The 26,894-nt window shown below is 33.3% G+C and overlaps 1 protein-coding gene across 1 annotated transcript in view; it reads left to right on the top strand.

Moving 5' to 3' along the window:
* Positions 1–22,760, top strand: part of LOC142344417 (uncharacterized) — a 101,535-nt gene extending 78,775 nt beyond the window's left edge. Inside the window, exon 4 of the mRNA XM_075396040.1 lies at positions 22,582–22,760. Within this exon, the coding sequence (XP_075252155.1) occupies positions 22,582–22,760 (179 nt within the window). The remainder of the gene's footprint in view (positions 1–22,581) is intronic.
* Positions 22,761–26,894: the final 4,134 nt, after the last annotated feature.

Raw genomic sequence — 26,894 nt, 5'->3', positions numbered from 1 at the left:
CTTTAATTTTTGTTTTAAATACGGCAAGTAGTAATAGAATCTGGCATGTTCTTGTAGGGTGGGGTGGAGGGGGGGGGGTGTTCGGACCCCCTCCCCTACAAGCCTTTTTACCACCGAAAAACTGATTTTTCTCTTTGTGAAAGAGATTTTTTTGGATAAGTTTTGCCAGCCCTATGAGAAGTTTTTGGGTTAAGCAGGCTGACGAATCTCATCCAAAAAACTCTATTTCACAAAGAGAAAAGTCAGTTTTTCGGTGGCTAAAAAGTCTTGTAGGGGGGGGGGGGGGGGTGGGTCCGAAACCCCGCCTCCAGAAGAATTTGGCAGATTACCGCAGTAACAGTGTTCGCTGTTTATTGATTGAGGTGTTACCTAAGTTTTAGACTCTCATTAAACGTTTTTAGTGAAGGATTAGCAAATCCAACAAAAGACACCAGAAGCCTTAAATTTAAAAAAAAACTCAAAAATTTTTTGAAGTCCCAAATGGTCTGAAATGGATCTTGCGCTGTGAAAGAGCACTCAAAAATGACATTTTGTGAACCTCATTTTGTTAAAAATAAGTAGGGCACGAAAAATTCAGGTTTTGAAGTTGTCTGAAATTAGTCAAAGAACAGTCCGAAGCACAGTATACACATTTGTAACCATGTATGTTTCTATCTAAACAAGTATTTATGTTTGTATGCATGTGTTCAAGAAAGATTTTTTTATGTATGAATGAACACTTGAATGAACTGAAAGAACGAAAAATTAATGATTTAAATTATGTGTATTCAAGTATAAAATCTTGATAATATATCTGTTTGTATATAAGTAAATATACGGGTGCTTAAGTCATGTGATTGTATGGGTTTAAAATTTATTGTATGTATGTATGTATGTAGAAATTGTGTAGAATGTGTGTACATATCAAGACTTTTTTGCGTGTATGTATATTTGTTTTTCTAAATGTATACGGTGGAATGTATAATGATATGTCTGAATGTGTTTAGGTTTATGTGTATATATTTTCTCGCATGCAAGTCTGATAAGAGAGAGAGAGAGAGAAATCTATGGAGGGCAATTTAATTGATGGAGGGCAATTTATTTAGAAGACTATTGTTATTTGTCTCCACGATCCAATAGTTTTATATCTTAGCAACAGATTTTGAACTTCAGCGTTGTTAAACTCATGTTTTTGTCCTTTAAACATTAGGATTCAAAAAACACAGGTGGAGACAAACACGATTTTTTGATGTTCTAAGCATGTTCTTATGAAGATCGAATTTACTACACCGATCCATCTACTGTTTTGAAAACGAAAAATATTATGCAGCGAAGAATTTAAATCCATGCTATTGTCTTTAAATCCTTGGCATTAAAATACAAAAATTTTGCAACCGCAGACAAAAACAATTTTTAGTGTTCTGAGCATGTTTTTTGAAAGCAGACTTCTCTACAACTATTTAGCTGCACTTTTATTTTTAGGATCGATAAGTAATATTTGCTGGAAAAGTGTATCTGAGATCAAATATTCACATATACAATAAATTGAACTAGAATTAAAAAGGAATAAATTCTTTTAAAACTCGAAAAAATTGGTAGGAAAACTATTATATGCAGGAGCAGCTGAACTTTATACTTTGAAAAAAGATAATGATAGAAAGTCATCAAGAGCTACAATCAGACAAAAATTGTAATGATGTTCAAGACCAGTAAATTCGACTGTAAAAACGCAAAATATTCAAAATTGATTGGCAACTTCTGTATCTTCTGGGCCACTTCTGCAATTTCTGTTTCTGCGGGGTTCGCTGGAAACAGCTTCCAAAGTGCAAAGGTCGTATTTTCGTTTTGAGGATAATACTATTAGAAAATGTCTGCTGAGACTGAAATCTAAACCAAAGCGAATCGCTTCTTCAATAAATGATTCCAATAAATTCAACTCAGGAAAACTGATAGAAAATTACCAGAGCACCTCAACACACCAAAAAAATTAACCTGGTCCGCTCTTGAATCAAGTTTGATGTGCATTTAGTAACTTTGTCATAATACTTAGGATTAAATATTGCTCAGCCGAGGTTTTGATATAACATTATGGTAAAGATATTTGATAGGGCACCAGAAAGAGGTACATCCAAAGGATTTTGAAATAAAAAAGTTCAGAGTTTGTTTGACATATAACTGAGCTGGAAAACCTGGCGAACAAATCCGAGTTGAACACAACATTAATGCTACCTACTACTGCAACTACGTACTACTAAAAGCTACAACTACTACCTACATTTAGTTCCTACTTCTACCTTACCTACTAGTACAGCCTACAACTACTACTAGATACTACTACTAATTAATGCAACTGTTTATTGTTTCTATGTTAAAATAGTATCTACTACTGCAACCTTCTTTTGATACCGTCAAAGGTTACTTTTTGTTTGCTAACTATCTACAAGAAGGTGATTGGGTTTTTCTAAAGCAGGGAAAATTTTCTTTTCTCTAGATACTTGTTGTACATAACGAACTGAAGCTCTTATCTATTTTATTCTTTTCTCTAGATACTTGTTGTACATAACGAACTGAAGCTCTTATCTATTTTAAGGTAAGGTGTCCTGATTGACGCAGATCAACAGATTTTACCCGGCAAAGTTTTCAACAAAACATCAATTGTTTTAAAGTTTTTCAAAGATATATAAACGTTAAAGCTTTGTTGCATACATTAACTGAGCACTTTTCAACTCAATGTTGATTTCTGAACTGCTAGTTGAAAAATCCATAATATGACATATCAGGTGGTATTTAATTCCCTAAATGAACATTGTAGGGTTTTTACAATTTGGCGAGGAAGTATAATTCTTGGAACTTCAAATAGAATTTTTTGCATGGTCTTTGTTTTGGAAGTGCAACCTATTTTGTGTATTTTGTTACTGATAACGGATCAGTCATAAGCTTAATTGTTTTTGTTCAAAAGCTGTGTTTTTTTTGGTTTTTCATTGTTTGAAGTCTGAATACATTTGCAATTAATAGAAAGACGTGAAAAACAAACTTTTTTTGAATTTCTAATTTAAAATGTTGTATAGCGCAAACATTGAATGCTTCTCTACGGCGCTACTCTGTGTCTTTTTATAATATTACCCTTATAAAGGTATTTTTGCTATCAAAAAACCGATAGTGTATACATAAAAGGAAAAAAATACTGTACAATGTACCTACCTTATTCAAACAACTGAGGATTTACTTTATACAGTTTTTTTTCATATGTTTATTCAAAATCACTTGTTTTTCGGTTGTCAGGGGTTACACAACTTCATCAGAATCCTTACGTTTCAATTTTTTGAATTTGCTAAAAACTGCTGGGACAGCCTGACAAAAAACACAATGTGTTATTTGATTTTCATTTTGAGTCTAACTTCGGCTAAAGATTTGTTCCCATTTAAGACTTGCTATTCAAAACAAGTTTAGCGCGACATGATTTTGCAATTTCTGTTGTATTAAATTTTTCTAATTTTTTTTGATTTTCACTTAATCCTTCTTTATCTAAGGAAAATGAAAAAATAAGCCAAACTCATAAAACAATTTTCCGAAAAATCAAGTGAAACAGTCTTGTTGGTTTGAGAACTCAAACAAAAATTTTATTTTTAGGGGTTCCGCTGTACAAAATTTTGTTTTTCTTTCAAATTCTGCGTGAACTCAATTGACACCAAATGATTCCAGAATTTTTTTTTGGTGAATTTAAAACAAAGGATTTAATTATTAGTGCTCAAAAACCAAAAATCGGAGACGGTATGAGGTGAGCAAGTATAGTAAAATGGAGAAACATGGCCAAAATCTTTTTACCTAAAAATTGAACTTATGAGTTCAAGTTTGATATTGTGATCTATAAATAGTATTCAAGGATAATTGACCTAAAAAAATACTTCTTTTTTAGTATTCAGAACTCAACAATGGGAGACGGTATGGATTTCGATCAGCAAGTATTTTAAAATGGTGATTCTGGGCCAATCGCTCTTAACAGAAATTGAACTTTGGAGTTTGAGTTCCTTTTTGTGATCTAAAAATACTATTCAAGGATAATTGACTTAAAAAAGCCATCTTTTTTAGTAATAAGAACTCAATAATCGGTGACCGTGTAACTTTGGATCAAAAAATATTAAAAAACGGGAAAACTTGGCCTATCATTCTATTTAAAAGTAAAAGTTTGTCTTGAGTATGAGTTTGTGATCAAAAAATAGTATACATGGGATAATTAGGTCATAATAAATGAATTAAGTTATATCGATGAGAAGGCAAAACAAATGAGACACCTTCTCACAATCTTTTAAAGCTACAGCCATATATATGTCAAAAAAGAAAAAGAGACTTGTTGTTTCAATCAGTTTTTTGATATAGGGTAGAATTTGTCCTAAGTTTTATCTGAAACTTGTTTGACAGAAGGTCAGAAATTTAGAATAAATAGCTTTTTGATGTTTTTTTCAATTTCATCTGATCAAAAAAACTTTGCAAAAAGTCTCATTGTCTGGATCAAAAAAAAGTTTTGCAGAACTTGTGCAGAAATAACAATTGACGCTGGTATCACACAGAATACAATTTGCGTTAACTTCTGTGTTCTATAAAAATTTTATCAAAGAACGATTACAACTCACAAACCTGAAAACTTTTCAGGTTATGTGTACGTAAGTTTCAAGAATAGAAATAAAAAAGAGAACGGTAGTTTATCAAAAAAGGTCTTGAAGAATGCGTTGATATCTCAGTTGAGCTTTCAGTTTTGCAATAAGTTCCCTTTAGTCATTGAAAAAAAAATTTTGAGAGAACACAGAGCTGTATTCTGTCGGTGTATAGGAAAAAAACTATGGTCGGAAGGTTTTGGTTTGATTGTTTTATAAAAAAGCAATTAATGATGTTAAATACAAAAATAAAAAGCTGGTTCAGTTTTAAAGTTTTTCATCAAAGGTAAATAATTTATTTCTCCAAAACTTTTACAATTTCATAATTGAAACGATATTCACATGGTCTATTATGCAATCCTCACTGCACAAGTTCTACAAGCATATCCGAGGTGTATAATTTTGTAATGGTTTTCTTGGAAAAGCACAGAAAAACACATTATTTTATGAAACTAGCACAGTGTTGACGTTTTTACCAGTAATCCTTGGAAAGAAGGGTCAGTGCAACTTTTCAAATGTTTCATTTACTCTAACGAATGGTCTGCTAATGAACATTAGATATTGCAAAATAGCTAATATAAAGATACCTTTAAGTCATGACCACATTAAGTAACAGCTACCACAATTATCTTTGATTTTTGCAACCAACAAAAACCGTCAACACCGACAGTAGAAATTAGATTAGGCGACACTGTCGTCAACGGAGAATTATATATCTACATTCATTTGGTTGATCTGAAAAAACTTCCGGCGCTAAATCCTGCTATCCATAATACATCAAGTTCAAACTTTAAAAGGCTCAAAATTTAGTGCGGAGATCAATACTTCACTTTTCAATGTATTGATAAGTATTCTTGACTTTATGAACTTCGTTTTATTGGTATCTTTTTGAAAGCATTTCTACGTTTCCAAGCGATGGTTTTCTACCGATTTGACGAAGAGTTGATTTGAGTTCTTTGAATTGTTTCAAAGACAAAAAACGGTCAAAAAACACATCATGTTTACAGTGGCAATTAGGCTAAAAAGATTTTCAGTTTTTTTAATGAAGTATTTAAATTTTCTCTGAGCTTAATCAATGTGGAAATATGTAAAACAGTCTTTAAGAAGAACTTTCCAGTTGAAATTTTGCAACTGCGTGTAGTACTAATTGCCACGTTTGTCAATAAAAACAATTGTAATTTAACAGGATTTTCATCTTCATGAGAAATTGTATCCTCTATATTAAAAAAGGGTAGAACTACTTTTAAAGATACTACTTCAAAAATGTGTACTTCAAAGACCTCAAAAGTTTGCCTTGAGGAAACTCATAAGAGAAAAGACAAGTATTTACCCCTTGTATTTATTGGAAAGATTTTCGTTCTATTATGTTAAATTGTATACTGTTCTTGATACCGTAGCATTATGGTTTAACGAAGTTTTGTGTCCACAATATTGAAAACTTAGGTTTTAAAATCTTACGAATTACTCGAACAACAGTTACAATTTCGAAATTATGCCCCTCTTCAGGAGCTGTGAAGAATATTCCGCTGCTTTAGAAGTTTTGGAAACATTCCCTAAAAACAATTCCAAGCCTACGTACTGACTCTCTACTAATCTCAGTTTTTGCAGCACAAGTCAACACAGTAGATTACATATGTCTGCGCCTTCTTGATCACAGACAACAGAATAATAAGGCAAACTGTTAGAAATGCCTATAGCCGAGAATTTTTAAGGAAGAATTTTTGCCAAGCAGACTGAACTTCTCATACGCACAATGTAGGTAATTTTTTCATAAAAAATGAAGTGCTCAGATTGAATATTTGTTTCTACGACTTCAAGACGATAATCTACGATTTGGTAAAACTACTCTAATACAAATTTCTTTCTTTTTGACCCTATATGAAGGCCGCAGACACTTTTTTGATTCTCTGACGCTTGAGTTCTTTGAATTGTTTCAAAGACAAAAAGCGGTCAAAAAACACATCATGTTTACAGTGGCAATTAGGCTAAAAAGATTTTCAGTTTTTTTTAATGAAGTTTTTAAATGTTCTCTGAGCTTAATCAATGTGGGAAATATGTAAAACAGTCATTAAGAAGATTTTTCCAGTTGAAATTTTGCAATTGCGTGTAGTACTAATTGCCACGTTTGTCAATAAAAACAATTGTAATTTAACAGGATTTTCATCTTCATGAGAAATTGTATCCTCTATATTAAAAAAGGGTAGAACTACTTTTAAAGATACTACTTCAAAAATGTGTACTTCAAAGACCTCAAAAGTTTGCCTTGAGGAAACTCATAAGAGAAAAGACAAGTATTTACCCCTTGCATTTATTGGAAAGATTTTCGTTCTATTATGTTAAATTGTATACTGTTCTTGATACCGTAGCATTATGGTTTAACGAAGTTTTGTGTCCACAATATTGAAAAGTTAGGTTTTAAAATCTTACGAATTACTCAAACAACATTCTAAAAATATCAAATTGATACATTTTGCAACACTTGGAACCAGTTACTATATAAACTAGAAGAAATTGAGATCATGAAAATCGAATAAGACCGCCAATAATTGATTGAAAACGAATTTGATTTTTTTTCTTTTTCTGCTGATTCCATTGCTTCATTTAAGACTTTTTTTGTTTAACTGCAGCACACCGGAAAGTTGAAGTGTTTTCCCTAATAAACTTTTAAAAACCTACGTACTCGCTTGCTATTTATCTCATTTTTTGCTGCACGCGTCAACGCTGTCGAGAATATGAATATACGCATTCTTGATCACAGGCAACAAAATAAACATCAAAACAGTAAAAGGGCTTTTAGACTTCTATTCTTTTCAGTTATTGTATTCCAAAAACCGAAACCCAACTTTCGGTTTACCCTTGTTGATGTATCATATCCTAACGCAAATTGAAGGCTCTTATCAGCGAAAAATGGTCTATCAAACCCATAACAAAAAAATTTTGCTTTTTTTTAACAAAGGAAGAACAGTGCAATTTCAAACAGGACTACCTTCGATCATTGCCTCATACCCTTAAAAACTTTTGACTTTGTTGGCAAATTTCCTGACACTGCAGAATAGAAAGATTTTATCAACAGCTCGCCTCCTCGGAAACTGAATTGTCTTCTCAGCATATACATAATCGTTTTAAATCTGAGATAGGATAACTTTCCATGGACATTGAGAGGATTTTGCTTAAATACAATTTCGAAATTATGCCCTTCTTCAGGAGCTGTGAAGAATATTCCGCTGCTTTAGAAGATTTGGAAACATTCCCTAAAAACAATTCCAAGCCTACGTACTGACTCTCTACTAATCTCAGTTTTTGCAGCACAAGTCAACACAGTAGATTACATATGTCTGCGCCTTTTTGATCACAGACAACAGAATAATAAGGCAAACTGTTAGAAATGCCTATAGCCGAGAATTTTTAAGGAAGAATTTTTGCCAAGCAGACTGAACTTCTCATACGCACAATGTAGGTAATTTTTTCATAAAAAAATGAAGTGCTCAGATTGAATATTTGTTTCTACGACTTCAAGACGATAATCTACGATTTGGTAAAACTACTCTAATACAAATTTCTTTCTTTTTGACCCTATATGAAGGCCGCAGACACTTTTTTGATTCTCTGACGCTGATAATGTTGAACCAACAAAGTGATGTTCAAAGAATTGGTTTTGCAACTACTAAAATTTGGATAATCAGCATACACATTGATGTTAAATAATGCGCAGCAATTCAAAACTACAGTTTATACATGGAAACAATTCGATACTGGAAACCAAGGTCTAATTAATGAGCCTTAGTCGACAAGAAATTTTCAGTGCTAATTGTTATTGCCGCATGAACACCTCACATTTTTGGCGAAACTCTTTCTTTTTGGAAAATTTTCACTGTGAAGGACACATTCACGAGCAGCTCAAAAATAGCTTCTCTTTTCTAGAGCATTGTTAGACGATGGCTCAGTGCTAATATTGTGGAAGTTGTTTTATCAAGAAGACTAGGGAGTTGTTCTAAGATATAATATATCACAGTGTTTCTGTCATCATGGGATCTGCAAGATGCAGTAAGATCACGATTTCAGCTTTCTCCAAAGATTTTACAAATCTTCCAAAGCAGTGGATTATCCTTCATAAGTCCTCAAGAGAGGCATGATTTCGACCCCATAATTGCGCAAATCCTCTTAATGTCCATAGGAAGTTATCTTATGTCAGAATTAAGAGGATTAGGTATATGGTACTTCAGTTTCCGAAGAGGCTGAGCTGTTGATAAAGTCTTAATCTTCTGTTCTGTCAGGTAACGTGGCAACAAAGGCAGAAGTTTTTATGGGTTTGAGGCAATGATCGAAGGTAGTACAGTTTGAAATTGCACTGCCCTTCCTGTGTTAAAGGCAAAATTGTTTTGATATGGGGTTTGAAAGACAATTTTTTGCTGATATGAGCCTTCAAATTGCGTTAGGATATGGTACGCCAAGAGGGGTAAACCGACAGTTGAAGTTGGGTTTTTGGCATACACTAACTGAAAAGAATGCAAGTCTAAAAACACTTTTACTGTTTTGATATTTATTTTGTTGCCTGTGGTCAAGAAGCCGTATATTCATATTCTCGACAGTGTTGACGCGTGCAGCAAAAACTGAGATTGGTAGAAAGCGAGTACGTAGGTTTGCGAAAATTTATTAGGGAAAACACTTCAACCCTCCAGTGTGCTCGAGTTAAAGAAAAAAACGTTAATGACTTAAATAGAACAAATGGAAGCAGCAGAAACAGCAAAAAAATTCAAAATCATTTTCAATCACCTATTGGCGATCTTGTTTGATTTCCATGATTACAATTCCTTCTGGTTTATATGGTAATTGATTCCAAGTGTTGCGTTCAATATGAAGTTATTTGCACAATACTTTTGTATTGAATGGTTTTCACATAGAATAGACGTTTTTTTGAGGGTTGAGAAAAAATCCTCTGCGCACGTTTTCTGTTGGTAGAGAACAAACAAGTTCTGCAAAAAAGGCTCAATCAGAACCATAGACGTAATAAAGTATTAGTGTTTTCTTTATACATGTGCAACAAATTGTGTTTAACTTTGAATATTTAGTTTTCACTGAATTCACTGAGTAGCTTTTAAAAACATGTATCAATTTGATAAATTTTAGTATGTTGTTTAAGTAATTCGTAAGAATTTAAAACCTAAGTTTTCATTAACGTTGACACAAAACTTCGTTAAACCATAGTGCTACGCTATCAAGTACAATTAACATTTTAACATATTAGAACAAAATTTTTTCAAATAGATGCAAGAAAAGAATACTTGTCCGTTCGCTTATGAGTTTCCTCAGGGCGAACTATTGAGGTCTTTAAAGTAAATTTTAGTATGTTGTTTAAGTAATTCGTAGGAATTTAAAACCAAAGTTTTCAAGTACAAATTTGTTGAAGTAGAATTGAAAAATCAATTTGTAAATTAACTTTTGTTTGACAAGGAAATCTTTGAAAAACTTGTTTTTTTATAATCTAAAATTTTGTATGTAAGCACTAGATTGTTTAATATACAATTTAACATATTAGAACGAAATTCTTTTCAATTGATTTAAGAAAAGAATACTTGTCGGTTCCCTGATGAGTTCCCTCAGAGCGAACTATTGAGGTCTTTAAAGTACAAATTTGTTGAAGTAGAATTGAAAAATCAATTTGTATATTAACTTTTGTTTGACAAGGAAATCTTTTAAAAACTTGTTTTTTATAATCTAAAATTTTGTATGTCAGCAGAAAATTGTTTAATAATAGTTCACTCAAATAAAAACGGAGTTGACGTGAAAAACGCTTCATTTCTTACCTTTATTGATTTTCTAGTTCTGTTAGATTTTCCCTTTCTGAACGAAAATCTTTCGATACTATCGGTGAGACCGTTGATTTGTTTTCCTAGCGTAAATTCCAGTTCAACAAAGTTTTATTGAGGATTGATTTTGCTATAAGATTATTCATGAAAAAAAATATTTCATGCTGATAAGGGTTCTACCCTTTATTTTTATGGAGGATACAATTCTCATGAAGATCAAAATTCTGTTAAATTACAATTGTTTTTATTGACAATAGTGGCAATGATCGAAGGTAGTACAGTTTGAAATTGCACTGCCCTTCCTGTGTTAAAGGCAAAATTGTTTTGATATGGGGTTTGAAAGACAATTTTTTGCTGATATGAGCCTTCAAATTGCGTTAGGATATGGTACGTCAAGAGGGGTAAACCGACAGTTGAAGTTGGGTTTTTGGCATACACTAACTGAAAAGAATGCAAGTCTAAAAACATTTTTATTGTTTTGATATTTATTTTGTTGCCTGTGGTCAAGAAGCCGTATATTCATATTCTCGACAGTGTTGACGAGTGCAGCAAAAACTGAGATTGGTAGAAAGCGAGTACGTAGGTTTGCGAAAATTTATTAGGGAAAACACTTCAACCCTCCAGTGCGCTCGAGTTAAAGAAAAAAACGTTAATGACTTAAATAGAACAAATGGAAGCAGCAGAAACAGCAAAAAAATTCAAAATCATTTTCAATCACCTATTGGCGATCTTGTTTGATTTCCAAGATTACAATTCCTTCTGGTTTATATGGTAATTGATTCCATGTGTTGCGTTCAATATGAAGTTATTTGCACAATACTTTTGTATTGAATGGTTTTCACATAGAATAGACGTTTTTTTTTGAGGGTTGAGAAAAAATCCTCTGCGCACGTTTTCTGTTGGTAGAGAACAAACAAGTTCTGCAAAAAGGCTCAATCAGAACCATAGACGTAATTAAGTATTAGTGTTTTCTTTATACATGTGCAACAACTTGTGTTTAACTTTGAATATTTAGTTTTCACTGAACTCACTGAGTAGCTTTTAAATACGTGTATCAATTTGATAAATTTTAGTATGTTGTTTAAGTAATTCGTAAGAAATTAAAACTTAAGTTTTCATTAACGTGGACACAAGACTTCGTTAAACCATAGTGCTACGCTATCAAGTACAATTAACTTTTTAACATATTAGAACAAAATAATTTTTTCAAATAGATGCAAGAAAAGAATACTTGTCCGTTCGCTTATGAGTTTCCTCAGGGCGAACTATTGAGGTCTTTAAAGTACAAATTTGTTGAAGTAGAATTGAAAAATCAATTTGTAAATTAACTTTTGTTTGACAAGGAAATCTTTTAAAAACTTGTTTTTTATAATCTAAAATTTTGTATGTAAGCAGGAGATTGTTTAATATACAATTTAACATATTAGAACGAAATTCTTTTCAATTGATGCAAGAAAAGAATATTTGTCGGTTCGCTGATGAGTTTCCTCAGGGCGAAACATTGAGGTCTTTAAAGGACAAATTTGTTGAAGTAGAATTGAAAAATCAATTCGTAAATTAACTTTTGTTTGACAAGGAAATCTTTTAAAAACTTGTTTTTTAAAATCTAAAATTTTGTATGTAAGCAGGAGATTGTTTAATATACTATTTAACATATTAGAACGAAATTCTTTTCAATTGATGCAGGAAAAGAATACTTGTCGGTTCGCTGATGAGTTCCCTCAGAGTGAACTATTGAGGTCTTTAAAGTACAAATTTGTTGAAGTAGAATTGAAAAATCAATTTGTATATTAACTTTTGTTTGACAAGGAAATCTTTTAAAAACTTGTTTTCTATAATCTAAAATTTTGTATGTCAGCACAAAATTGTTTAATAATAGTTCACTCAAATAAAAACGGAGTTGACGTGAAAAACGCTTCATTTCTTACCTTTGTTGATTTTCTAGTTCTGTTAGAGTTTTCCTTTCTGAACGAAAATCTTTCCATACTATCGGTGAGACCGTTGATTTGTTTTCCTAGCATAAATTCCAGTTCAACAAAGTTTTATTGAGGATTGATTTTGCTATAAGATTATTCATGAAAAAAAATATTTCATGCTGATAAGGGTTCTACCCTTTATTTTTCTGGAGGATACAATTCTCATGAAGATCAAAATTCTGTTAAATTACAATTGCTTTTATTGACAATAGTGGCAATTAGTTCAACGAGCAGTGGTAAAATTTCAAGTGGAAATTTCTTCTGAAAGACTACTTTACATATTTCTCACAATGATTAAGCTCAGAGAAAATTAAAATACTTCATTGAGAAACCTGCAAGCCTTAATAGCCTTATTGCTTCTATAGATCAGATTTGTCTTTTGACAGTTGTTTTTTTGTCTTTCACTCAGTTGAAAGAACTGAATTTAACTCTTCATGGATTTCAGAGCAAACCAACGTTTGAATAAATAGAAACCATTTCAGGAAGATACCATCAAAACGAAGTATACAAAGCCAAAAATACCTATTTACACATCTTCCGATATGAAAAAGGAAACACATTCCGACAACTTTGAGACTTTAAAAATTTGAACTTGATGCACTATGGATAGCAGAGTTTTTAGGTCGGAAAGTCTTCCAAATTGACCAAATGAACGTAGAAATATATTTGTCAGTTGACGCCTAAACTGATTGCTACTGTCCTTGTTTACGGTTTTGATGGTTGCAAAAAATAAAGTTATTTGTGTTAGGTGTTACATAATGTGGTCTTGACCTAAAAAAATCTCCTTATTAACTATTTTGCAACATCAAAAATTCATTAGCAGTCAATTCCTTAGGCAAAATTATTCATTTAAAAAAATACACTGACACCCTTTTCAGGAATTACTGGTATAGTATGTCAACACTGTGCTGACTTCATAAAATCATGTGTTTTTCTGTAGTTTTCAAAAAAAAACAAAGTTATACTCCTCGGGAATGCTAGTAGAATTTGTGTAGTTAAGATTTAATAATAGACCATGTAAATCTAGCCTAAATGATTAAATTGCGAATTTCTTGAAATTGAAAAAAAATTAATTATTTAATTTAGATGAAAAAAAACTCTGTTACCGAAAAAGCTTTTATACTGTTTTTTTGGAATCCTTGATTGTGGTTTGATAAAACAATCAAATCATAGTTTTTCAGAACATAGTTTTTCTTCCAAAAACACTGACAGAATACGGCTCTGCATTTTCTCAAAAACCGTTTCAATGTCTAAAAAGGAGCTAATTATAAAACTGAAGTCTCAACTGAAATTTTAAGGCATTTTTTAAGACATTTTATTACAAACTACTGTTCAATTTCTAATGTCAATTCTTGAAATGTTTGTACATATAACTTGAAAATTTTTTAGGCTTAAAAGTTGTATTTGTTTTTTGATAAAAATCTATTAGAACACAAAAGTTTACACAAAATGTCTTCTCTGGGATGTCAGCGTCAATACTTTCTTCCCCTTTTTTGAAAAAAAAAAATTTCTGATCCAAACAATAAAGCTTTTGCGTAGTTTTTTGATTAGGTGAAGTTAACACATCAAAAACTATGTATTCTAAGTTTCAGACATTCTGTCAAACAATTTTATGATAAACTTTAGGACAAATTCTGAACTATATCAAAACGCTTAGTGAAAAAAAATAGATTTAGATGTAGTTCAATTAGATTGTGAGAACGTGTTTCATTTGTTTTGCGTTCTCAACTATATAACACAACTCAATTATTATGACGTATTTATCCTATGAATACTCTTTTTAGATCAGAAACTCGAACTCAAACCCAAACTTTAACTTTTATATAGTGTTACAGGCAAAGTTTTCTCATTTTATTATATTTGCTAATGCAAAACTACTCGGTCACCGATTATTGAGTTTTTAATACTAAAAAGAGGTCATTTTTTAATGTCATTGATCCTTGAATTGTAAATTTAGACCACCAACGTGAAACCAAACTCCAGACTTCAAATTGGATGTAGTGTGATCGGCCAAGCATCACCATTTTAAAAAACTTGCTTATCGAAATCCATTCCGCCTCCGATTGTCGGGTTTTGAAACTAAAAAGAAGTCTTCTTTTAAGACAAATATCATTGAACACCATTTTTAGATCACAAACTCTTCTTTGAACTCACAATTTTTAGATAAAATCATTGATCATCTTTCTCCAATTTATTATATTTGCTTGTCCCATACCCCCTGCGATTGATGAGTTTTGAACACTAAAAAATCTTTTGTTTCAAATTAAGCAAAAAAAGTTTTCTGGAAACATTTGGTGTCAATTGAGTGTAAGCAGACGTTGAAAGCAAACAAATTTTTGTTCACTTAATCCTCTAAAATTAAGGTTTTTGTTTGAGTCCTCAAACCCAACAAGAGTGTTTCACTTGGTTTTTCTGAGGAATGTTTTATGAGGTTTACTTTTTTTTCATTTTCTTCAGATGATCAGGTATTAAATGAAATCCAGAAAAATAGGAAAAGTTTAATACAAGAGAAATTGCATACTCATGCGGCGCTAATTTTGTTCTGAATAGCAAGTTAAAAATTAAAGTCACGGCTGGGAACACATTTTTAACCGAAGCTAAGATTCAAAATGAAAATCAACTAATACTTTTTTTTGTCAGGCTGTCTCAGCAGCTTTCAGCGTAACCAAAACATTGAAACGTAAGGATCCAGTTAACGTTGTGCAATCCCTGAAACTGATAAACAAGCAACTTTGAATAAATATATGGAGAAAAAGTATGTAGAGTAAATCCAGAGTTGTTTTATTAGCGTAGGTACGTTGTTCATTATGTGTTTCCTATTAGGTATACACTATAGATTTTTTTGGTAGCAACATATCTTTATGACGCTGATATTAAAATTATTGTAAACTTTTCAATCAATTGCAAATATAATCAGATGTCATACAGTGAAAAACCGTAGAAAACAAAGCTTTTGAACAAAAAAAAAAAGTTTATGACTGATCCGTTATCGGAATGAAAAACACACAATAAAGGTTGCAGTTCAAAAACAAAGAACATTCACAATAAATTTTGATTGAAGTTCCAAAAATTATACTTCCTCGCCAAATAGTAAAAACCGTACATTGCTGCTTTAGTGAATAAAATACCAACTGATATATCGAATTACGTATTTTTTTAAATTGGTAAATCATAAATAACATTAAGTTGAAAAATGCTGAGTTAAAGTATGCAACAAAGCTTTAGCATTTTTCTATCTTTAAAAAACCTTCAAAAACTTGCTATTCTGTTGACTAGTTTGGCTGGTGAAGTCTGTTGATCTGCGTCAGTCAGGACACGTTACCTTAAAATAGATAAAATTTTCAGTTCTTTATTTTCAATGAGACTCAAGAGATGAGAATTTTTTTCATGATTTAGAAAAACAAAAACACATTATTGTAGATAGTTAGTAAACAAAAAGTAACATTTAAAGGTATTAAAAGGAGGTTGCAGTAGTAGATACTATTTTAACTTAGAAACAAAAAACAGTTGCATTAATTAGTAGTAGTATTTAGTTAATAGGTAGTAGCAGAGGTAGGAACTAAGTTAAGATACTATTTTAACTTAGTTCCTACCTCTGGTACTACCTGATACTAATAGGTAGTAGCAGAGGTAGGAACTAATTGTATATAGTAGTAATAGGTGCTAGTTGTAGGTGGTAGCGGTAAAAGGTAGCAGTAGTGTTGTGTTCAATTTCAAAATGTTTTCAGTTTTCCCAGCCCAATTATATGTTAAACAAACTCTGTTCGATGTGTTTCAAGTTCCTTTGGATGTATCTCCCTCCGATGCCCTATCAAATATCGTTACGGTATTATAATTACAAAACCTCGACAGAACAACAAGTAATCCAAAATATTAACGCAGGGTTACTGAATGCACAACAAATTTGATTCAGGAAAGAACTACACTTAATTTTTTTGGTGACTTGAGGTGCTGTGGTATTTTTTTTCAGTGTTCAATTCTTGGATTTATTGAAACCGTTTACTGAAGAAGCGTTTCGTTTTAGTTGGTAATTCAATTCAAGCACACATTATCCATTCGTAGTACTCTCAATTCGCAAAAAAGACCTAGAATGTATTGGAGCTTCTCCTAGCAACCCCGCTGATACAGAGAATGTGTTCGTTTTTGCATAGTTGATCAAGTGGCTAATTAGTTTTGAATATTTTGCGCTTTTTACAGTTCAAGTCGATTCTCCTCTTCTTGAACATCTTTACAAATTTTGCTTAATTTCAGTTCTTGATGAATTCCTACCTTTCTAATTTATTTAGAAAAGGTTCAGCTGCTCCTGCATATCATAGTTTTTCTACCAACTCTTTCGGTTTTTTGCAAGAATTTATTCTTTTTACTTAGCTCAGTTTATTGTTTATCTCTCAACGAATTTACTCAAATACATTTTTCCTGCAAATAATCATGCTCGCTCCTAAGAGGGCAGCGGAATAGGTGCAGATAATTTTTTTCAAAAAACATGCTCAGAACACCCAAAATAGTTTTTGTCTCCGTTTCCAATTTTTTTTATTTTAATGCCAAGGATTAGAAGACAATAACATGAATTTAAATTATTTCCTGTAAATAATCTTTATAGTTTTTAATATGTTTGCCGGATCGGCGTAAACTATTCGGTTTTCACAAAAAAAACTTGCTCAGAACATCAAAAATTTGTATTTGCTTGCCAAGGTTTTAGGGAAAAAAACATGAGTTTAACAACGCTGAAGGTAAAAATCAAAGAATAACATTCTTCTAAACAAAGAGTTTACCCTCCGTGGATTTCTCTCTCTCCCTCTCTCTCTCTCTCTCTCTCTCTCTCTCTCGTGAGAACTGGATCCAAGTAAATACACAAAATTATAAACACATTTAGACTTGTTTACAAATATTCTACAGTATACATATAGACAAACACACAGACATACAATCAAAAATGTCTTGATATAATCAAACATTTTTAATTTTTTCAGACACAAATACATTAATTTTAAACTCATACAATCATATAACTAAACTTAAGCACCGGTCTGTTTACTTATTTACAAACATAAATACTTTCGATATTTTATACATGAATACACATAATTTAACACATTAAAGTTTAGTTCATTCATTTCAACCAATTGTTCATTCTTACATAAAATGCTCTCTTTTTTGAACAATTACATGCAAACAAACATACTTGAATAGATAGAAACATACATGGTTACAACTGTATATAAGAAATAAAGACATTTTTTCCACATCATACTGTACATTTTGAAAAAGTATTAACAACAGAGAACTGCTTCTAACTGTTTTTTGACTTATTTCAGACCATTGTTCGTGTCCTAAATGGTAATTTTTACGTTTTTTGACCCCCTAATATGTAGGTGAAAAACTTAAGTTGACGAAAAACGTTTTTGAGAGCTCTTTCATTGTGAAAAATCAATGTCAAAGCATTTTAGGTCGTTAAAAATTTGAACTTTTTTCGTCCAAATTTCGATTTTTTTTTGTTTGACCCCCACTGCCTTGATGAAAAACATTGCAGTCAACAAAAAATGACTATTGAGTGCTCTTTCATAGCGCAAACTCCATTTCAGACCATTTTAGGACTTCAAAAAGCTTTAAAAAATTTCGAAAAATTTTGTGAAATTTTTAAAAATTTTGGCTTCTGGTGTCTTATATTGGATTTTTTAAATTTTCACCATAAACGTTTAGCGAGAGTCTAGAACTTAGGTAACAACTAATTCTATAAACAGCGAACATTGATACAGCCGTAATCTGCCATATTCTTGTAGGGGCGGGGGTTCGGACCCCACACCCCCCCCCCCCCCCTACAAGACTTTTTACCACCGAAAAACTCATTTTTCTCTTTGTGAAATAATGCTTTTTGGATAAATTTTGCCAGCCTTCTTAACCTAAGAACTTCTCACAGGCTGGCAAAACTATTTAACTTAAGCCAGCCTGCTTAACCTAAGAACTTCTCACAGGCTAGCGAACATGGTAGATCCCCCCCCCCTACAAGAACATGGCAGATTCTCTTACTTCTAAGGCATAAGCTGTTAAAATCAAAAAATGGAGATCTATTATTTGGAATAGTTGTAAAAATTGAACACATGGTCTTGGTTCAAAACTTCTTAGTCTGCATTTTGGACTCACCCTATTATGACACTGCAACTCGCCGGGTCCTGGGTATCGATACAAAGGACCCGTCACATCACAACCCTAATAATCGCTACAAAAATATAAGAAACGCGGCGTATGATGTGAAAAGATGTAGAGTTTCAGCAAAGATTTTGTTGACTGCGTGAAAACTCACCGCTAAAATTTTCAAATTTTAAAATATTCACTAACATCTTTATCGCAGCAGAAAAAAAGTGCCAAAAGATGTAATAATACCGGTGAAAATGTTGAGATCGATGAAAAAAGTGATTCATCGCTAAGCATTGCAAATGTTTTTAAAATTCACCGCTAAACTTGCCAAGATTTTTGCCGAAAAAATACCAAAAAATTTAACATTAGCGCGGAATGCGTTGAGAGCTGTGCAGAAAAAATACCGCTAAAAACAGCAAACTGTACAAAGTTGTGCCTCTAATATAGCATAGTAAAGCAAGCTATATGATTCGCGAAAATTTGTTTTGTTAGGGCCTCTTCGTCAGATGAGATGAAAACTCAAAAACTCAAGAAAGCTGCTGTTTGTTTTTGTTTTTTCTACCCCCACAGAAGAAAATTCATCGGCTTTTTTCGAGAATTGCATAAAAAACTGAGCCCAAAGTATTCCTTTATTGTATTTCAGTCTAAAAACAGTCAGCAGTTTTGTTAGTTTTTATCTAGTTTTGAGGAGTTTTGGGTTTTGTGTCTTCGTGCTTTTTAGTTGTCTAAAAGCGTATATTGTTGCCTAAAAAAATTTATGAGTTCGGGTATTTTCTGAAATGACAGCAAGTTTTAAATGAGTTTTGTTTTCAATCATAAATCTAGCACCACAGGAAAAATTGGAACCACTCGCCCAGAAAAGAAGTCAGTTTTTCTATCTAGTTGCCAAAAAACAAAGTAAATGTTTAAAAAACCATTAACATTCGGGCCAATCAGTTGTCTAACTTGAGCCAAATACAGTCAGGGTTTCCCCCGTCAAAAAAGAATCTGAATCTCTCAGATTTTTTTAAAAGTTTGTCCCTGAGGAAAAAGGGTATCATACATTGTTTAGCATATTCATTTTTTCTGTGCTTTTTCGGATTTGCTTGTCCAGCTTTTTCGGAGTTGCTTGCCCATAAACGAATTCTCATGTTAGTTACTCATCTTTATTACAAGCAAATGAGATGATAAAACCTCTGCAAAACAGTGAACGGAGAACAATGAAATGATAATTTTCGTTCGCAAGGATATCTTATAGTTTTCGTTTAACAAACATCCCTTATATATTAAACTCCCAGAATTGTGTATTGCGCGCCCCCAGATGAAAAATATGTTCTTAATTTGCTTCAGCTCAAAAAAAATTAAAGCATATTCGAAATAGACAGTACGCTCTTCTTATGTGCCATAGAGCTGCTCAACGTAAAGCAAGCTTTCTTTTTCTTCCAAAATGAAGCGTATATTAATACAAAAAGACTTTTTGCTATGCACTTTCTAAAAGAGAATTAGGTTTTTTATCTGTTTTAAATTCAAATACTGTGTCATACAGATTTTTTTACTGTATTCGAGTGAATTTAGCGGTGCCATTTCACTGGATTTATCGTTCAAAGTAATTGGCTATTTCGCGGAGCGAATTCGCTACTAATTTTGTCTTTTGAAAATCCAGTTTTCTGAGTGCTAAATATTTGTGCAATTGGCGACGCGGACTTAGCTCTAATTTACAGACTTGTATTTCGCTTAGCGAATTTAGGCTTGTAATTATTTTGATACAATTGAATGATTAGCGCAGCTGATTTCAGATTAAAAGAGAGGTAAATAAACTTGCATTAAGATTTGCGAAGAAAGATGAAATTAAAATTAATTGAATATGATCAACAATTTGATCACATCTAAATGTTTCCAAACGCGGCAACTCAAATCACAAGACTACCTGAACAGACAATGATTTCAGTTAAAATATGTAAACAAATAGAATAAACGCGAAATATGAAAGTTTGATATTCAAACAGCAAATTGACAATGAAATTGGAACTAAAAGATAAACAAAATGAACTAAATTAAAATAACTAAAATTGAACGGATTTGGTACTCCCGGATCGATAGCCCATCCATACTTAGTCATACTATGTCACATTTCCTCCTCGGCAAATTAAACGAAGAAGTGGTTTATCAGGAAATTAATAACTTATTTATTGGTTACTATAATTAATACAATAATGTTTTTGAAAATTTTAATCTGAATATCTTTCATATAGTCTTTCTGCTTCTCCGACTGTCAGTCACGTTTCTGGCCCCTCGTAATTTGGTGAAATATAGAACTGAGTCGGGTACGTTTGTACTGGAGAACACGGGCCCACTGTTTAGTCCGTTTCTACATTTTGGCTTTTCGCTGCAGCTTTCTTGATTGAGGAAACAATCGACCTATTTTGGATTTGGGTTAGCTTGAATAGCTTCCTTTTTTTCAGATGTTTTCTAAAATTTGTCCCTGAGAAAAAAGGGTATCATACTTTGTTTAGCATTTTCATTTTTTCTGTGCTTTTTCTTTTTTAAAAGCAAATGAGAAGATAAAACTTCTGCAAAACAAAGAACGGAGAACAATGAAATGACAATTTTTGTTCGCAAGGATATCTTATAGTTTTCGTTTAACAAACATCACTTATATATTAAACTCCCAGAATTGTGTATTGCGCGCCCCCAGTTGAAAAAAATGTTCTTAATTTGCTTCAGCTCAAAAAAATTAAAGCATATTCGAAGTAGACCGTACGCTCTTCTTACGTGCCATAGAGCTGCTCAATGTTCAGCAATATTTCGTTTTCTTCCAAAATGAAGCGTTTTTTAATACAAAAAGACTTTTTGGAATGCACTTTCTTAAAGAGAATTAGGTTTTTTATCTGTTTTAAATTCAAGTACTGTGTCATACAGATTTCGTTACTGTATTCGAGTGAACTTAGCGGTGCCAATTTACTGGATTTATCGTTCAAATTTATTGGCTATTTGGCGGAGCGAATTCGCTACTAATTTTGTATTTTGAAAATCCAGTTTTCTGAGTGCTAAATAATTGTGCAATTGGCGACGCGGATTTATCTCTAATTTACAGACTTGTATTTCGCTTAGCGAATTTAGGCTTGTAATTATTTTGATACAATTGACTGATTAGCGCAGCTGATTTCAGATTAAAAGAGAGGTAAATAAACTTGCATTAAAATTTGCGAAGAAAGATGAAATTAAAATTAATTGAATATGATCAACAATTTGATCACATCTAAATGTTTCCAAACGCGGCAACTCAAATCACAAGACTACCTGAACAGACAATGATTTCAGTTAAAATATGTAAACAAATAGAATAAACGTGAAATATGAAAGTTTGATCTTCAAACAGCAAATTGACAATGAAATTGGAACTAAAAGATAAACAAAATGAACTAAATTAAAATAACTAAAATTGAACGGATTTGGTACTCCCGGATCGATAGCCCATCCATACTTAGTCATACTATGTCACATTTCCTCCTCGGCAAATTAATCGAAGAATTGGTTTATCAAGAAATTAATAACATATTTACTGGTTACTATAAATAATACTATAATGTTTGTGAAACTTTTAACCTGAATCGCTTTCATATAGTTTTTCTGCTTCTCGGACTGTCAGTGATGTTTCTGGCCCCTCTTAATTTGGTGAAACTCGGATACGTTTGTACTGGAGAGCATGGGCCCACTGTGTAGTCGGTTTCTACATTTTGGCTTTTAGCTGCAGCTTTCTTGATTGAGAAAACGATCGACCTATTTTGGATTTGGGTTTGCTTGATTAGCTGCTTCCTTTTGATTTGCGAAGGTGTTGAAGACGATGAAGTTGTCAGTGGGCATTTTTGAACTGACGCTAAGGACTCGTCTGATTCGTATTTGACGGAAAAGATCTTTTCAATTTCGTTGATGGCTGTAGAGTTGCAGTTGCTTGTGTTGCTGCTTTCCTTTTTGGCCTCGATGGTGGCGCAGCAATTACAATTGATGTTAATGATAGCTCCATTGGCGGCGCGGAATCTTTTAAATTTTCAGAGGGTGACTTTGGCAGTGCGGGTACTACTGGTTTCTTAGGTTTGGTTGGCATTCGCACTCTTAGCGCTCTGGTTACGTTGGAATGGATGGATGAAACGGCACTGGAATCGTCTGCAATCTTTCTGTGTTTCTTTTTCTTGTTCTCCTCCAACTTCTTCCTCGCCTCTCTTGCATGTTGATTGATCAGGTCTTCAGTTATTTTCCCTGACGGTACTTTCGGCCTCCTATTTGCGTATATTTGAAGATCTCTTTGGCGCTCTGCCTCTGTCCCAAATTTTGCCAAATCAGAGTTGCGAATTGTGACTTCTCATTTTCCTGGTTCTTTTATGACGGAAGTATAAGCGTCTGTCTTGTCTACTGAAGAACCAGGTGCCAGAATCTCGTAAAGCCCATCAAAGCTTTTCTTTGACCTTTTGGTCTTTGGTTCCTTCTTGGCCAGTTTTACTGAAAGGGAAGTCTCCGTCCTTGGCACTGCCAAACCAACATCAGGGTGAGTAGTTACTCTAGATTCTTTTTTCGGGCCTGCGTTTTTCCTTCTGGCCGCATCTTTGCTCTGTTTATCCCTGTTCCAACTCTACGTCGCTTCTGGCCTCTAGATCACAATTCTCCTCCGATATTAGCTCCTCCCAATGGACTCTCTCAATATATAAATATTTATTCAAAATTTGTTCATACGTGAGACTACTAGGATCAAGTTCTGTTGAAATAATACTTAATGGAGTGTTTGCTTCTCTGCAAAATGTGCTTCAAATGGTGATATACTTATAGTATTTTGACGGCATATACTTAGCTGGTAAATAGTAGAATTTATCGATGCTTTCAAGTTAAATTGATTTCGCGCCGCCGTTTTAATACAAACTAAACGGTTCTTGATTGTTTAAATTAGCTTTTCAACAAGTCCGATTGCTCTGTGGTCGTGTATTGGAGCTGGAATTAGTTGTATATTATTTTGATTACAAAATGCTTTAATTTGATGACCATTGAGCTTGTTCTAATCTAATAGAACGAGGTATTCGGTGTAGCAAAACATTTTCTTGAAAGAATTTAGAAATATGATCTGCATTAGCTCTATCAAATACCTCCGTTGTCGGAAATTTAGAAAATTGATCTATACATGCAAGGAAATAAACTTCTTGATTTTCTCATTATTAATTGGTCCGCTAAAATCAATTTGAGTTTCCTCATTTGGTACTTTGCATAATTTCAATGGTGCCCATTTGCTAGCGGGGATAATAGACTTTAAAATTTTACCAGTTTTGACGCAGGGGTTGCACTTTGCCGTTTTTGTTATTATATCACGATGCATGTACGGCCGCCCTGCATGTGTCGCCATATCCGTCATTCCCCAGCTTCCTGGTGTGTTGCGTGAATTGCCTTCACGTAAGCATCCTTGATCGAATTTGGTATTGCAATTCTGTCGTCGATGCACACTCTGATCTCTTTGAGTATCGCGTCCTTTGAATTCAGGCTTGCCAACAGAGTACTTGAAAATATTTTGGACAGCACAAAATTCAAGGCGTCCGTATATAGATCATGCGTAGATGGAGAAGTGACCGTTGTAGTATCTGCATTGGGCGTTCAGGGTGTTGCTGGCACTGCGGGAGCCGTTGATGGGCCTGCCTCGTCTGCAAATAGACCTTTGATGGTGTTGAGTGTTTTGCTTGCATTAGGATTTCGCCGTCGGAGTTGGACATCTTGAGTACACTTTGGAATGTGCTTGCGATTCGAAGAAAATTAATTAAATTTTGCGGCGACTGTTTTGTAGAGTAATTCAAGGCAAAAAGCGAGTGTGGAATGTTTGCTGTCTCGATTTGGATATTAGAATCTGAGTTATTTGGTGCTATTTTGATAATTGTTTTATCATTTTCCGTAATCGCAGAATTTTCTGGATTTCGCGGTGTGACTTCACTGCATGATTTGTTAATCGAATGTGGGGTATTTGAGGCTTGTTTTATGAGCGGATTTCTTGCAGCAAAATTGTTGTAATTCTCAGCATTTAATAAAAAGCGTTTCGCGCTCCGTTTAATCATGTCCAATTTAGCAACTATGAATTGCTCGTCGATGACCAATTTTAAAATCAAAAGGTAGTGGTCTATCGACCTAACGTGTTAGTCGACTATTATAAGATTTGTTAGCTCTTTTTTCTCTCATGATCGAAAGCAAAATCCTACGATCAGTTATTACAGTGAATGGCTTGCCATATAAATAAAACTTGAATTGTTCAATAGACCAAAAAACACCCAATAGTTCGAGTTCATTGATCAAATCGCTCTTCTACAGAATTCAAAAATCGTGATGCAACAGCCACGGTGTGCCAGTTGTTTGGAGTTTGTTGCACTAATGCACAACCCAAACCATTACGTGAGGCATCACATTTTATACGTGTTTCTAGGTCAAGATTAAAATGCTTTTTTTCTGTTGTTTTAGCAATCTTCTCTTTTAACAATTTGAGCTGTTCTTCATTATCATCCGTTTTGTTTTTTTGTCATAAATTTTGTTTTTTTCTTAAGTAGCGGTCTAAGTGGATAAGACAATTGCGACAGATTAGTAATAAATTTGCCAAGATGATGAACTGATCCCATAAAGATCGGAGGTTTTTGAGATTTGAGGGTGATGATAACTTTTCGATTGCATCCGTTGTATTCGATACTGGTGTTATACCTGTTTGATTGATGCTATATCCAAGCCATTCAATTTTATCTTTTGCAAAATGACATTTTGTCAGATTATTTCGTAGGTTTTCTTGATCTAAGTTTATCAAACATTTCCGAAAAAGATCGAGATATTGTTCAATTCCGCCTCTACTTACTATCAGTATATCGTCCAAAAAACAGAACGTTTTAGTTAGACCGGTGAGTGTACAATCAATTGCTCTTGGAAAATCTAATAGCATATCCGTTAGACCGTAAAATCCCCTTTTGAAACGATAAGTGCCGATCTTATCTCCGCTTACAAAAATAAAGTTACAATGGCGGGGCGTATCATTATGTAATTTTAATTGGCTATAAGCGTACTGCAAATCGGGTGTCGTAAAACAACTCTTGCGGTGCCGTTGACAGTTTTCGTGAGATCGTATGAATTAGCGAATCAATAATTGGCATCTGGTATTTGTTTTTGTGGATAGTTTTAGTCAAGATTTTGGAAACTGAAAATCTTTTGATTGATTGATCTATTTTGACTGATATAACGATCGGAGATATGAAAAACTGACCATAGCAGTTTTTTAATTTTTTGATATGTACTTCATTTAACAATTTATTGAGTTCGATTTTTACTTTCGGTTGAAGATGAATTGATACTTTTCTCCCTTTTTGATGCGTGACACTATAGTTTCTGTGAATTTTTGAATTGACTGTATGGTGTTTTGATTTTCTTATTTGTGAGATTAGTTCAGGCAAATCTTTTGCCAGTCAATTTTTTTATTGCACAAGGTGCTTCTATGTTGTTGATTATTTTGTTCGGGCAAGCTTTTGTGAGATTGTTATCCCCGATTGTTCAAAAAGATCACGTCCAAGAATGGTTCTAAATCCGTCTGCTACTACCGTGATTTCTGCTTTTTGAGTTTTCCAATCATTACAACGAACTGGCGTTTTTAGGGTTCCTATTGTTTCGACTATATCATTTGAAAAAGACTTTAATTCGAGTGTTTTTTTCTCTGACAATTGAGATTGCGCACAATTATACATTATTTCCCTGGCGAGTGATATATGGATAATAGTACAACCACTACCGGAATTGAGAAGCAAATGACAATCTGTATTTGCAATTGTTATCGTCATATTTTCCAGTGCAATAGGCAATGTGCTAATGTTTTCTACTATTGCAACGTAATTGTCGTCCGAAGAATCGTAGTCAGCATTTAATTGTTCACTGTAGTTTATATAATTAACATTTTGATTCTCAGAATGTGTATTTTGTTCTGCATTTCCAGCGGTTTCTACATAATTGATGCGATTATCTTGACGAGAATTTCGTGTGTTATTTATTTTTTTCCGACATACTTTGCGAAATGGTTGAGCAAACCACAAGGATTGCATTTCCTACTCAAAGCAAGGCAAACCTGGCGATGTGTTGGAGTACAAACCTGACCACATGCTCTACACTGACCAATCGACTCCTACTCTGCCTGACTGAATTCCGCGTGGACCCGCGCCGCAAAATCTATTGAAGGATTGCATTGCGTTTATTGTACTGCCAGCTGCGCTGTTATTGTTGTATGATGAAATTCGCTGTTGATTCTGATGGCCCATCTCCATATTTACAGCTATACTGAGTGCTCTTTCTGTATCAACTGTGTCAGGAAGTAGTTCGCG

The sequence above is a fragment of the Convolutriloba macropyga genome, chromosome 1 (assembly GCF_964194025.1).
Source record: "Convolutriloba macropyga chromosome 1, txConMacr16.3, whole genome shotgun sequence".
Taxonomy (NCBI): domain Eukaryota; kingdom Metazoa; phylum Xenacoelomorpha; order Acoela; family Convolutidae; genus Convolutriloba; species Convolutriloba macropyga.
Note: the sequence above shows the minus strand (reverse complement) of the source record. Positions and strands in the feature narration are given on the sequence as shown.